Raw genomic sequence first — 15,408 nt, forward strand, 5'->3', positions numbered from 1 at the left:
AAAAAACACAACAGTGTTGCTCCAAAGTGACCCAAGCTTTTGAAAATGCCTCACCTTTAGCTGAGGGTGGACTTCTGTGTTAAATGTGACTAGGGGGTCCCTTGTCCAAGTGTGGACTCTCCATTAGCAGTCAGTGCACCGTCTGACCCCCTCTAACCTCCCTCACCTGTCCCTGTCTCCTGTGCGTGTCCTAGCTCTTTTACTCTTTCTTTTAGTTGTATTGCTACATCTGCCAGCTCTGCATGCCTCCTCTGTCCTCCTTTACGCCTCAGTCTTACACTAATACAATAATGAACCACTTCCCTCATCCCTCCTGTTGATACAAATATGGCTGCATTTGTACAAGCGAAAAAGACAAAGCAACTCATCTAGTGTCGTTAGACTCATCTTTTAGTTCTTGGTTTGCCATATGGTTTTTGTTCATCCCTTTTTCAGTTGCTTTTTCTGCTTAGAATTCAAATCTGTAGCGTTGATACTAAAAGAGGTCATTGTCTTTTTCCCATTTCGCTGCGGAGAACATTCCTTTCTACTTTTATTTTTATTTTCTTTCTTTCCTGTTTTTATGTTGATATTGCATACGTGTCACTGATTGAAATGGAAGGTAGGTAATGCTTTGCCTACGCACGTGATCTATATGCAGATGAGAATGTGACAAGCACCCTAGCCTGAGTGACGTCAATGTTTCTCTCTTCTCTTTCTTTTTCTGTCTCTCTCTTTCTTTCACTCTTTCTCTTTGTCTCTCTCTCTTTTCTCTCTCTATCTCTTGATGGTCAAATTAAGTTTCTTCATCAGTTATGATTTGACTCTACAGAGATCGGAGTACGTGGAGCTCCGGTTGTCCTCTTTCTATTAACTTCATTCCGAAGTCCCGCTTTACCTTCCAGGTCCATTATTATTTATTTTTATTTACTTTTTTTTGGCAGAATGCATCATTTCTATTTGTCCAGCATCTCTGTTTGTTGGTGTGTATTATTTTACCACATTCAGTTTCACAAATCAGTGATGGTGCATTTGATTCTTGTAGAACTTTTAGTGGTCTCCTCTCCAACAGTCTGTTGATGCAGACACATTGGTCCTATGGCTTTGTCCTTGCTGAACAGCACATTGTAAAGCACTGTAATGTAGAGCAGCCTTGAGAGCAGGCTCATAGTCACAAATGTGCATCAGAGACCCTTCCGGGGGGTTTAGGTTTAAACACAACACAGGCCAGTGCCAACCTGAGTAACTAAATCATTGAATAAAGACCATTAACCATTAACTATGGACCTTATGTTTACTGCTGATACAACCTCTACACATTCATAAATAATAGACTACAATATATATGTCCTGAAGTGGAACATAGGTAAATGCTCCATGCAGAGTCTAACAATAATGAAACAGTCGTTTGTATAGCCACACTATGTATCGATGCTGTGAGCAGTAACTATAACTATGTGCCCTTCAGATAGCTGACCTCTGATTGTATTGAGTGGTAAAACAGCACCTAATTGTGCTAGCGGTTCACAGGGCTCAAACACACACTTATATGTAATAGCTAGTTGTTGTGATGTTTACGGAGGTGGCTGGGCCTGAGGATTGACTTTGTGTGAGGTATTCCCTGCACATTGTGCTTCTCCTCTTTATTTTCACTTCTGTTTCATTGATTTTCATACATCCTCTCATGAGTCACTGGCAGGGAAGGGTTTTGTGTCTTTTTCTCTTGCATTTTGTGAATCTAATGATGCACTTATGTTGCCCCACTTTTCCCTTTTCTTCATACCTTACCTACTAAAGGAGGGAATACCACTTTATTGGTAAGTGGATGTTAACCAGAAGGGAGTTAAACAAGAGTAAGCATTAAAATCTGAGAAAATGGGTCGCTGTTCACATCTCAACAATTGTCTCCAGGAAAAATTCCAGAAAGTGAAAATTGAGTAGCAGACGATTTGTTTTCTGATTCAATAATTCAATAATTGTGAATTTATTTTGTTCCTTCCATTTCTGTGATGTTCCGTCAAGTTGTCTTCTCTTTCTGTTTGTTTTGTTTATTTTGAACCATAACTAAAACTGGAGCAGTCCTCTGTTTTCTACTCTTCAAATCTGTAGCTCTTTTTTCTGCCTTTGCTCTTCTTCAGTTCATACATTTCTTTTGTTTTCTCCTCTTCCCTCCTTCCTAGTTTTTTGTTTGTTTTGCAATTATTATTTCTTCGACTCATTATGGTTTTGCATGCCAAGTATTGCATGCGCTGCACCATAGAGGACTATCTTTAAGCCATATGGAGAAAACATTGATCTTTTCTTTTAGATGTTACCTTCTTTTGGCAAGTACACCGTAGCACTTGAACCCTCATCTGGAAACTCTCTAATGCCTCTGCTTTTCTTTTCTTTTTGTTTTGTTTTTCCTCCTTTGTTGGTCGTGGTTTTTCTACAGAAGCATCGCGTGCCGTCCTCTGGGTCTTCCAATCACCAGAACTCTGTGCTGAGAGAGCACAAGTTGCACAGCGCCCCCAACAGGAACCAGGCGGGACAGGCTTCTGAAGCTGGGAGTTTGGACGGCAGAAACTCCGTTGCCCAGGCGACAGGGCGGAGAGGGGACCACCGGGGGCAGAACAAATCCTCCCACTCCCCAGGACACAGCAGCGACTCTACACACTCCCAGCACAACCACAGCCACAGAGGCAGGACCTCCCGCCACCAGAAGAGGTAGGGCTCATCCCTCATCAAATATGATATGTGATGGGATTTATTAAAGATTTAACCATTTTAGTGTAATCATTACATTCAAATTTCACTCTCTTTTCTGCCTAGCAATAGTCAAACTTAAACTTCAACTTAATGCAGTCTTTCTTGGTCTTGATATTTAAATGGGATTAGTATTAAGCAGAATCAATCCTAAATGTGATGGAATAGCTTCAGTGTGAGTTCATACCACTTAACTAAAGCAAAGAAACAAACTGTGCAAAACTTGACTGTTGTGATTTGCATTTATAAATTAAACTTGATCTTTTTGTCAACAGAACAAAAAGTGCACACTCTTCTAAGAAGCACCATCATTCTGGGAGGGGCCAGGCGCACCACCACAGTCAGTCTCCGTCTCCAGGACATCATTCATCGGGAAAGAAGAGGGCAGAATCTCGAGGAAAGAGCCTGCGACAGAGGAGCAGCTCTTGGAGCAGTGCGCGCTCCTCCTCCCGCTCAGCCTCCAGAGACAGGGGGCCCAGCAAAAACAAATCCCCTCACAGACAGAACAACTCCAGGTCTGAGACTGAAGCGCAGAGACTGTGGTTAGAATAAGGGCATGTTTCTGACTGTGTTTGTGCTTTACAGGGAGAGAGACAGCGCAAACCGCTCCGACACAGACAGCAGAGCACGACGCCGCTCACGAAGCTACTCACCCATCCGCAAAAGAAGAAGAGACTCACCTAGTTTCATGGAGGCCCGCAGGATCACCAGGTAATGATAAAAAAAAATACCTCTCTCAGTGGACTATAACAAACGGACTTGTTCTTTCTTACACATAATATGTTTTTTTGTGAAGTCTAATTATTCTTTGGGACCTCTGATATCTGTTCTTATATATTGTGTTTAATGATCTGATAATTACTACTGAATGTATTTTCTATTTAAGGCTGTTGAGGGAGTGCGGAGTTGGATCTCTTTTTGTACCATTAATTAAATGAATTGTAAGATCCTATGTTGTAAAGCTTGGTAGATAAACTGTTATGTAGATTTCACTTAATTACTATAACAATTAGACCACAATGATAACAGTGACTTTATAACAGTGAAAGACATACTGCAGGTATGCATTTTCTGCCTGCTGTTCCTTGCTTAGATTGTACATGTGTGTTTTGTCATTTTTCTCACTCCAGTCTCAAAGGTCCGGGTGACAACAGGATGGTGCGGATCCATGTTGCGGGCTAGTTACCCTGGTAACTGTTGCCGTGCAGCAAGACCCCTTCTAAGTCTGACTCCTCAAGCAAAACCAGCCCAGATCCCTCGAGTAAAAACCTGGCCTCCTCCTGGTTGCTCTGTCCTCTCCTGCAGCTCCTTCATCTTTGTCTTTAACCACAGTCAAATTTACATTTACAGATAACCTCCTCTGTGGTTTTGCACTAATGTTTTAACACCAGGGGTTGAAATTAAAACACTATCAAGGCTCATTTGGACAGGTGTCTCTTGATTGGACCTGCTGATATAGAAAACAAAGGCAGTTTTATCCAGTGGTGAAAAAGTAAGAGTAAAAAAGTACTATACCTAAAGTACATTTTTTTTAGGTCTGTTATCTATACTTGAGAGTGAGGATACTTTTACTTTGCTATATTTGAGATCATGTGTACTTTCTACGTCACTACATTTTTGAACTGCATTAATAATCAAAATTTCTTTCTAGCAGATCCATAGTTTGAGTTAACATCCCAATTTTGAGCAAAAAATAAATAAATTACAACTTGAAAAAAAATCTATTCAATCACTTTTCTTGAACTGAAATCATTATAATTGTCCTTCAAGATCACTTCAGAAGTTTTTTTTTTTTTCATGTGAAACTGTTTTACTTTTACTTGAGTATTGTCTTTATTCCTGTATCTGCACTTTATTTAACACTTCCACCACTGGTTTTATCTCAAAGTATGCCCAGATGGCAGTGAGGGGCACAGCACACAGCAGAAGAAATACCTTGATAGTGTTAACATCTCACCCTTTACTGTTAATTTTCTGGGCTGTGGGACTCAAATGAGAAGGAAGTGCTCATTTTGGGCACTAATGGCAAATTGCATTACAGGAGACACTGGCGGGTGGCTACTAACAAGGCATTGTGGGAGCTTAAACTAACCACTAGCATTTGTCTGCATCGTGACTTAACTGCTTTGTCTGTTTTAACCCACATACATCTCTTTTTCAGACGCTGCACTGATCAAAAGCTAACACTGATGTGATGTTTTTACTAAAATATGGGACTAACATTGGGCTGGGCAATAGAAAATATGAACATTAGGGTAATCCCTTTTGAAAAGTCTAGGTTTGGCTAAAAGTATGCAAAGAAGGTCTGGATCACCTCCTGTAGGTTTCATGCTAAAAGTTTATGGCGTGATTATTTGAAATGGAGGGCGGGGCCTGTGTAATTCTATTGGAGGGTCAATGTTTTTGTAAGAGATATCCAGTTATGAGTTATAAGTTATAATCCACAATTAGTTTAACTGGGTCTGCAAACTTTCCACATTAATCCTAGGTCTTAAAGGTACACTGTGTAACTTTTTTGGGTCAGTGAAATGCTTTCATCCATGAAAATGTATTGCTTTGTCTGGAATATTTCACAGTATGGCATTAAGCCTTTCTATCTTCATGGAGACCAAACCAAAGTTATAGGTCAGACTGGTGAAGAGGCGACCCTGCTCACAGTCACAATGTCTGTTTTTGTAGGTATTTTTGAGCTATAAAATTGCCTGCAACTGAATAAATGTAAGATAGAGTTCTCTAATGTCATACTGTGGATCATTCCAGGCAGAGCAATGGCATATCCATAGGAACAAGCAGGTGATGGACCCCTGACCAGAAAAGTTACACTAGGCACCTTTAAAGTCCATTTATCTAAGAACAAACATGTTAGTAGGTTTAAAACTATTCTGGAAAGGTCCGACTTTGTCCTATAAGTATCTAGTTTCAACACTAGATTTAATACAGATTAGTATTAGAATACCCCGTGCCCAGCCCAGCTCACATTGTTCTCATTGATTCTTTGCATCTGTCCTCTTTAGCTCTTCTCACATCTGCTCTCTTTTTCATACAGTGCTCGTAAGCGGCCCATCCCGTACTACCGACCCAGCCCCTCCTCCTCCAGCTCTGGCAGCAGCTCCTCCAGCCGCAGTCGCAGTCGGAGCTACAGCAGTCGGAGCCGCAGTCGCAGTTGGAGTCGCAGTTGGAGCCGGAGCCGCTCACGCACACACCACAGCTACTACACCCACAGCAGTGACGACAGCCCGGGCTTCTGAGTGAGCTCCACCCAAACGCACTCAGCTGTGGGACTGTGCTGCAGGGGATGAGGGAGGAAAACGCCAGGACTTCCATGTTTATGTATGCCAGTGTTTCCCAACTGGGGTACAGTGACTTCTAGGGGTCTTTAAGCACTTACCAGAGGTACTTGGAATGATTTGGGATTTAAGAAGAAGTTGAATAGAGCTTGGGATGGAACATCAAAAAACTACTTTTACCGTGGAAATCTGATATGTTTGTGTGCAAAATGTCCGCAGAGATGCATTAGTCAAAACTATGTATACAAAGTAAACAAAAGAGCCATGGGACAACTCTCAGTAAGGTGCTGGTTCAGTACTAAATACATTTATAACTCCAGAGTGTCAGAATACTTTTGATTGAACGCGAAGTGTAGTATTTAGCATTTTAAAATCTCCATTGGTTTTACATTAGGCTAACTGAAAATTAGGATGTGTAAAGACACAATCTACTCTACAGCATTTAACAAAAAATGTACTTTGAAAAACAATGTACATCCCTGAAGACACAATACCTAATTTATACAAAAAATCTTGAAAAACTAGTGTTGGTTCATTTTAAACAGTTTGCAGTGATCCAAACATTCCTCACTTTCCTAATGCATTCATGGCATCTTAAATATTCACTGTGATGAGATGAGCGAGAGATTTCCCGGGTCACAGACAACTAAAATGTTTTGTAATTAGATGCAGAATAATTACAATATATCTGTACTGGAGCAAAACAAACTTTTAGCTGAAAAAATGTTTTTGTAGGATAATCTTGACATTAATAATATTCACTGAAACACATTAGTAACCAGATTCATAATTGCTGAAGAAATATTATTACACAAGTTGGGATTGGGGAATATGAGACCAGAGTTTAGGGGATACTCAAAGCAAAAAAGGTTGGGAACCACTGATGTATGTGAGAGCCTGGATCAAAAGGGGGTGTATGCATTTATATTTTGGCTGGATTTTTGTTGTTCAAGCCAAGATATTAGATGAGGAAAAGTAATTGGTCAAGCCTGTAGAACAAATCTGTTAAAAGCACTTTTCTTCTTCTCTTCCACCAAGCAACCAAAAATGAAGTTAAAATACAAAAATCTACTTATATATAAATATGTACTTATTTATAAATATAATATAAACTCAAGTCTTTTTTTTAATCAGAAAGTAACGCATCACAAAGGAAATGACTGTGCTGTTAAAATTGGACCATTTGGGGTTTTTATAATCACTTCCCTCCGAATAGTTTAATTTCATCCAAGCACAGATATGAACAAACGTGAGAACAAATAAGCAGCAAAAGGGACATTTTTTATGCTCAAATGTATTGTCTGTATAGATCGTTTAAGTTTTGGCTTTGTAAACTATGCACTGTATATTCCATAGAGTTCTGGGGAGGGGGTTATTTGAAAGAGAGCATGATGCAAAAGATAGACATAGGAAAGAAAAGTTAAAGCTGCCAGCCCCCTTCGGAAAACTGCAGAAAATTGTTGTATATGTACTTTCTTATCCCACCTGAGCAGAATTATGTTGCTAACTTTTTATGTGAGGGTGCAATGTAGAGAAACTGTCTGCAAATATGGTCCATGCACATGTTACTTTTACTATTTATAAAACCTGTATTTATTATTTTTTAATTATTTATGTATTTATTTTATTTATTTATTGTTTAACTTATTCGATAAAGCAAAATCTTCTTTGTATTGCAAGATGAGATTGCTACATCTGTAATTCCCTTTGAAACTTGATGGGACTCATTGTAACCTACAGTTACAGTATCAGTAATAATGAGAGATTTGAAATGATAATAAGTAAAGACATCCTTCTCGGCCTATTATAACAGCTTTTTCGTATACCAGGCGAACTAGCTTTATAATGCAAAGGTATTATTTTTCATTTGATTTTATAGTAACCATAAATACCCACTGCAGGAGGCCAGGATATCATTATACTTATATGTACTTTGTCTTCTGTTTATATTCGCCCTGGTTAAGTGCACTCCAGAATACCTCTAAGTGTTTTTGGCCATCCATGCAGTACAACCTAGATTTAACTCTCTGATAAAACTTTGCAGAATATACTCCAACTATAGCATTGCCCATTTTGTTGTCAATGGCATCCTTTGTTGTGTACAAACTACTATACCTGACAATAAACAGAAATGGGGAATTGAATTTGGTAATGTTGTCATTCTGTTCTGTGATGGGTACATTTTAATGGCCTGAAATAAATGATAACCGATATCTACAATAATCAGGTTACTCAATAATATGCTTTTATCTAGGTGTGTGTGTGTGTGTTTACCAGCACAAAAGAAATCTGATGATAAAAACATTTGTATCAGTTAGGAAGTTTGATACAAGTACACAGAACTAAACAATCTTTAACATTTTCTATTTCATTTTTTGTTTTTGCTACATTTCTTATCAAAACCTGCAGGTGTATTTTATCTGAAAAAAAATCAGAGTACTCTCATCAGATTTAATGATGGTTCAATAATCTGATAACTCCAGAAATTAGATAATGATCAGATTTTAGTGTTCACAAGTACATAACCAGTGTCTTGTACCTGTAATACCAGGACTCTTCTACAGATGGCACTAATGTGGTAATTTCAATGATTAGCAGACCTTACTTTACCTTCTAATCTTTAACTGGAATGTTCCCTAGTCATGTAAAACTGATAAGGGGATGGGAGTTATTTTGGGGGGTGCAAATATCAGCATTACTAGCTGTTCCTAAACACTGTAAACAACTGGTGTAAATTTAAGAACGCTCTGGAACACTGTGAGGATTCAATTTACAACAAACTAACTTACATACTACTACTACTACTTACTACTACTACTACTACTACTACTTCTACCACTACTACTACTACTAATAATAATAATAATATGTATTTATTTAGATATTCAAAATAAAGAGAGTGAATTGTCCTCAGTTATTTACTAAGTTACATGAGAACTTACATGAGTTACTTGAGAAATTGTATGTTTCAGAGTACTTTTATAGCAGCATACTTTTACTCCAATTTGAGTAACATTTTTACTGAAGTTACAGCATTCTTACTTGTGTAACTTTTTGGTTACTCTTCATAATGCGTCTGGAAGTCACAAGTGACAAAAGCTTTATGTTGACAATATTAAATTATTGGAACATTTGTGTTTCTTGCAGGGCTCCTTAATATATCTTTTAATATTTCTTATTTTTATTGTCTATTTATCCTTTGAAAATATCAGATTCTGGCCATTATTTAATGTTCTGTAGTGGGGAGATGCCACCTGTTTATATTTTGTATCTTATGAATTCAATTACATGGGCTTTACTTTTAAAAAAACATGTGTTATTCACTTCTCCACAGATCTGACCTGTAATTTGGTCTTGTGGTATCACCTGCTTGTTGGTCTTAAATAAGTTTAATGCCATACTGTAGAACATTATAGACAAAGCATTAACATCATGAAGAAATCACAGCTTGCTTCATACAAACATAAACCTAGTGTTTGTTTTATAGCTGTTGCCAAATATAAGTTACAGTTTAAATCTTCAGATTAAACATTTGTCACGTGTAGAGCCCACTCCAGATAGTTCTGGCTCTTTAAAAGTCCAGTGAGTGGCGTGTGATTGTACACAGTACATCGAGAGGGAGGGCGGTCGGCTCTGGGCAGCTGTCTTTGGGAGGTCCTTCCTGTCAGATTCCATTGGATTACTACGTCCTCCGTAAATAGATATTCCAGTATGTTCCAGAGGCATGTTGCGGAGTGAGGGGTTCGGGTGGTGTCTGAGAGTATAAAAGCTCCCGGTTCACAGTGTGCAGCAGATTCACAAGGAACCCCTTCCAAAACCAGCAAGAGCTCTTCACCCACAGCCTGCAAAACAAATCTTCAGCCATGGCCGAGAGGAGGATCCCCTTCACCCTCATGCGCTCCCCGAGCTGGGACCCCTTCCGTGACTGGCACAGCCGCATTTTTGACCAGACTTTTGGGATGCCCATTGTGCCTGAAGAAGGCTTTCACACTCCCCACTGGCCAGGCTACCTCAGACCCTCTTTCCTGGCTCCAGATGTGAGCGCCATGATGAGTCCAATGATGTACCCCAGCCCAGTGATGGCTCAGCAGGCCCGCACCCTCGCCCGCCAGATGAGCAGTGGTATGTCCGAGATCAAACAGACCCAAGACAACTGGAAAGTGTCTCTGGACGTCAACCACTTCTCACCCGAGGAGCTGGTAGTCAAGACCAAAGATGGAGTGGTGGAGATCAGTGGTAAGTGAGACTTTATTTGGTTTCTGAAAGAAGAGAAGATAACATAGGAGAATCTTTACTTGTTTCCAATGTGGAAAATTGGTGAAAATATTAAACGTAAAGTATGTTCCTATCATACAATGAGACTGTGTTGTTATATCACCAGATAGCTTTTCAGGAAGTAGTGTGCACCCACCCAATGACAGCAAAGTATAGGGACAAATCTAAATTTTATATTCTCATTCAGTTTTTAGACAAAAAAAAAACTTTTTGTTGGTCAGCTCTAAGACAGGTCTATTGTTTCTGCAAAGTTTCACTATAATACTAAAGACAGTGAGCTCCAATACCATCTGGGGTGGAGGCTTTTTGGCTGCAAAACAATGCAAAATTCCTGCCTATCTAACATGTGGAAGTTGAGTCTCTGGGCACTTTTGAATGAGGAACTTTTCTCTTTTATAGTGGAGCAAAGTGAAATGCACACTTAGAGATGCATTAAATAAAAAAAAAAACATCACTTTTTATATAATTAATGTTCATAAACAATGTCCAGTCAGAGTTGTGGTTTCAGAACAAAGTGTGTCTGGTGCTTCAAAGAGGTTCCTGGATGAACTCCAAGTCCTCTTTGCCAGGTCCAACAATAAGCCTCCCATCTCACAGCTGAGAGACTGGACTTTTACCAGTGGATAAACATGGTTCCGCCCACAGTCCAGAGGGATTTGCTTCCCCTAATTTAAAACAGAACAAGATAAGAAGTGGACAGGGTTGGCTGCAGTTACAAGCACAGGTCTCCCTGTGCTCCTATACATACATTACTTTTTTATGTGACTCCTAAATCAAAAAAGCTTTTATTGCCATTGTCAGCCAACATAATCCACAAACTAGGAACTTTCTGTAATAGTATAATATCAGAAATATCAAATAAAGGCAAGCAAAGAATAGACTTTGATGAAATAAAACTATATATACAGTATGACCATGATATCTCAATTACAATGACACTTTGGCCTTATTAAGGGCACTGAATCACTGGGGGCTGCCTCATAAAGACAGAGTATGATTAAAAGCATGCCACAGCAGTTGGATCATGCAGAAATATAGGGGGATTGCTGCAATATTACACTGCACTTATCAATGGAAATATCTTATAACTTTAGTTTTTCTGTGGTCCATAGGCAAACATGAAGAGAGGAAAGACGAGCATGGATTTGTGTCCAGAAGCTTCACCAGGAAATACACGTAAGTTTAACTCTCTCCTTTTACTGTAAATTGAAAACCTTGACAAGTTCGATTTTTAAATGAAGTTTAGACGAGCTTTTCTGTACGCTGTATGCATTTAGCAAGATAACATCAGTGTAAATGGAGAGTGAGTCTGACTGGCAGCCATGTTTAGGTTAGTCAGCCCCGGGGCAGCTGTGACTTACTCACGACTTACCACTACAAAAGATGTGGATACTACTGGTCTGTAATGCAAGTACATTTTGAACTTTTTGTATTTCTTGCATATTACCTGCATATAATATATAGAACTAGTAAAAATAAAATAATAATAATAATAATAATAATAATAATAATAATAATAATAATAATAATAATAATAATAATAATAATAATTTAATTAAAATTAAATTAAACCAAATAAAAATAAATATAATATATAAAATATAAAATAAATATAATAAAAATGTATTTAAACAAAACAAAATAAAATAGTCATCTTCTGAACTGCTGAGTGGCTTTCTCAGTTCTGAAGAGGGGTGTCTGCAGCTCAATGTCATGCTCTGAAAAGCAGTATCAGCAGTTAGCACTCTATCTATATGTCCTACAGCCTGCCCTACTTTGAGTGTGACTTTGCTGCCATCTAGGGGCCAGTCCAGGGAACAGCCCCGGTTAACTACACTGCACTAAAACCACCACACAACCTGAGCAGTATTTATATTGCGTTGTTTTCTCTTTCCAGACTTCCACCGTCCGCTAATGTGGAAAAGGTGACCTCATCCCTGTCCCCAGAGGGCGTACTCACAGTGGAAGCGCCTCTCGCCAGACCGGCCCTGGAGTGCTCCGAGACCACGATTCCCGTCACAGTTGACAAAAGTGCAGTAGCAAAGAAGTAAACCAAACTTCACATCGCCAGCACATTCACATACTATGCACTTTACTCCACACGAAGAGACTTTTTCCTGTAAAAGAACACGGTGGTTTATCATACAGAACTGGGAGTGCCCTAGTAGTTTATTTACAATAGAAATACTCACATAGTGCCTCACCTGAATCATTTGTATGTAAACCAGGATCTTATGTGACCAGAGACACGATTAAAACATTTTTAAAGTAAAGTATGGCATTTGTTTTCATTATAATGTTGCATGCTTTTGTGACAGAAACTACATTCTTTTTTATTTTTTAATGAACACTAAAATGTTAAACCTACCTCTGGTATAAGCCTACTCCCAAAGAAGAGTAACTGCTAATCGATCAATAGTAGCAGAAATAGTAGAAAAAGTAGCAGACAACGTGTTCTGATTCTGAAATGAGCTTTGTTATTATTATAATAATAATAATAATAATAATAATAATAATAATAATAATAATAATAATAATAATAATACACAAATAAACAATAAACAAAATAATAATGAATGATGAAATTTGTTCTGTTCTTTCACCATCTGTGCTACAGCTATCTGTAGCTGACCTTCCACTGATTCTGCCACTCCCAAGGGCTGCAGTGACTCACCAGATTAGGCTATTGCACTAAAATGGCCGTTAGAAAAACTGATAAAGGCTGGGAGATATGAGTGTCATACAAATCTGGACTAGGGCTGAGCAATATAGTGTTCATAGTAGTCATTGTGGTGAGGATAGGCTATTTTGTTTAGGCTGTTATATTGTGATTCAGTGCTTTTCGGGTGAATGCATCTTTTTGTTAAAACAGACAAAGGTCCCACCCTTTTCTCCTACTGGTCAGACTCTGTCATGCCCTAAGTGAGTGGCAGGTGGATTTAACCAATCAGAGCACACTCAGGCATTGCAGATGGCTTTAGTTAGAGCTTATTAAAAGATACAGAAAAGTTAAGGATATAGAAAAGTTACCCCCTTAAAAATACTACCTGCATGAATTGTAGTAAAATTGAAATTGTGATCTCAGCTTTATACATAAACATGAACACTAACACCCAAGCCCATTCTAATCTCTTCAACAGGCGAGCTCATTTTAAACTACTGCAACAGGATCTGCAGTTCACAGTTGTGAATCAGAAAACTGAAAATAACATTATTCCATTCTCTCAATGAATCCCTCCAGCCCATGTGTCAATTTAAGTTTATACAATTACACGTTAAGATATTTGGCTGTTCTCCATCTCTTTGGCCAAATTTGTGAAACTTTGCAGAAAATTCCCTTATGTGGCCCTGATCGTAATCATTTTTTGCCTCCATAATCATTTACTGTCTCAAATGTTATGTAGGTTCTCTGGTGAAGGGTCTGCTTTCACTTTGCTTGGAATGTTCCACAATATTGCGTTAACAGTATTTATATATCTAAATGTTTTTACTGCTAAAAAATTCTTGCAAAAATGCATTATTACTATGTGCGTGGTCACCTGTCCACAGATAATCTCCACAGACAATAACCTTGCCCTGGGTGCATCTTCTGCTTGTCTCTATACGTAGAGATACTTATGTTTAATGCCATACATGGAACATTCCAGGCAAAGAAACTACATTTCCATAACAAGCATGTGGCAGACCCTCCATCAGAAAAGGTTCATAGTGCGTCTTTAACTAAAACCAAACAAACTTTGGGTCACTCCATGTGATGTAGGTGGTCTAAGAGTGGATGTGATGCAGCGGCTGGTGTGGATCCATGGCGCAAGCATGGGATGGACATGTGCATGGGAGCAAGGGCCATCGTTGCCGCTTGCGGCTGTAATTAGTATCATTATTTCAGTCAGTTATAGACAATTGGTTTTAACATGTATTTGTTCTTTCTATTCATTATATATATATATATATATATATATATATATATATATATATATATATATATATATATATATATATATATATTATTTTTTTTTTTTTTTTTTTTTTTTTTCTAAGCCGTTTAATGGCTGCTTGTCCTTTTGTATTGTCTATTATGTAAAGTAAAAATTAACTTTATTACTCATTGTATCCTGGCCTGCAAACTTGGTCACATCCTTAACAGTCAGACTGTCATTCATGTGGCACGCCGGCTCACTATGCACACACTAACTGTACTCCTAACTCCAAAGCTGCAGGGGAAGACTATTTATAGAAAGCCTAGCTATGCACTGAGCCATGCGATGAGTTGCACAGTGAAGATAGCTGGACTCCCATTTTATTGCACACAGCAGTTAGTTGTAACTAGTCGATGAGGTGAGTCATTTGCTCAGCATATATTTAATGTGATTCTTCTAGAATAAGCTCAGATATATCAACTTGAAGCTATTGTATAGGACAAAACACAATTGTTGTTTTTTTTACTTTCAATGTTTGGAACAAACACATGTCCAAAAACTATTGTTGACATATTTAAAGGTTGACCATGTAACTTTTCTGTTTAGGGTTTGCCAACTGCTTTTCTCCATGGAGATGCTGTTTTGCATGAAACGTTACACAATATGGAGAAACGTGTAAGTGAGACTACATGACTACATCTATTTCAATCTGAGGTGCACAGAATGACACATAATTCATTTTCACAATGAATGGACTTGTGATATTGCTGCTCAAGCAGGGACTCGCTAAACAGGGCTGTAACTTTACAAATCAATGTAATTTAGCTCACACTGGCTCAAATGAAGTGACAAAACCATCACATTTGAGAGTTTGGGGGGGTCTAACTATATCTAAATTTGAGAAGTTTTAGGTTTTCTATTTTGATATTTTTGCAAAGAAACATAGAATTTCCAGAAAGAAAATAACTTAATCAACATGACTTGATTACCTTTGTGATGGACATAGTACTTTGTATTCTTATAGAAAATGTTCATAAAATGTTGGTGTTCAATGAAATATCATTGAACTCAGGTCTATCTTCACAGTTTTTAAGCTAGCTTGTGTCAGACATGTGATGTTTCTTCTATGCATTGATTGCAGCTACAAGCCCTCAGGCAGCTCAGCACATTTAATGCATTTTCAACATGTATGATTACTTGCCATT

At 38.3% G+C, this 15,408-nt stretch overlaps 2 protein-coding genes across 2 annotated transcripts in view; both read left to right on the forward strand.

Moving 5' to 3' along the window:
- The window catches only part of srrm3 (serine/arginine repetitive matrix 3), a 50,863-nt gene extending 44,891 nt beyond the window's left edge, over positions 1–5,972 (forward strand). The window contains exons 10-13 of the mRNA XM_020930190.1: positions 2,414–2,685; positions 3,000–3,239; positions 3,310–3,435; positions 5,771–5,972. Of these exons, the coding sequence (XP_020785849.1) occupies positions 2,414–2,685; positions 3,000–3,239; positions 3,310–3,435; positions 5,771–5,972 (840 nt within the window). The remainder of the gene's footprint in view (positions 1–2,413; positions 2,686–2,999; positions 3,240–3,309; positions 3,436–5,770) is intronic.
- A 3,783-nt stretch (positions 5,973–9,755) lies between these two features.
- Positions 9,756–12,559, forward strand: hspb1 (heat shock protein, alpha-crystallin-related, 1). The gene is made up of 3 exons (XM_020930213.2): positions 9,756–10,247; positions 11,399–11,462; positions 12,184–12,559. Exons 1-3 carry the CDS (start codon positions 9,875–9,877, stop codon positions 12,335–12,337), a joined length of 591 nt encoding a protein of 196 aa, XP_020785872.1. The 5' UTR covers positions 9,756–9,874; the 3' UTR covers positions 12,338–12,559.
- Positions 12,560–15,408: the final 2,849 nt, after the last annotated feature.

This window comes from Boleophthalmus pectinirostris, unplaced genomic scaffold (genome assembly GCF_026225935.1).
Source record: "Boleophthalmus pectinirostris isolate CB_2022bp ecotype Guang Dong unplaced genomic scaffold, ASM2622593v1 HiC_scaffold_12, whole genome shotgun sequence".
Lineage (NCBI taxonomy): Eukaryota > Metazoa > Chordata > Actinopteri > Gobiiformes > Gobiidae > Boleophthalmus > Boleophthalmus pectinirostris.

Coding starts and splice junctions, on each gene's coding strand:
- hspb1 (XM_020930213.2), top strand. CDS start 9,875: ATGGCCGAGAGGAGGATCCCCTTCACCCTCATGCGCTCCCCGAGCTGG. Junction 10,248..11,398: donor TGGAGTGGTGGAGATCAGTG/GTAAGTGAGACT, acceptor TGTGGTCCATAG/GCAAACATGAAGAGAGGAAA. Junction 11,463..12,183: donor AGCTTCACCAGGAAATACAC/GTAAGTTTAACT, acceptor TTCTCTTTCCAG/ACTTCCACCGTCCGCTAATG.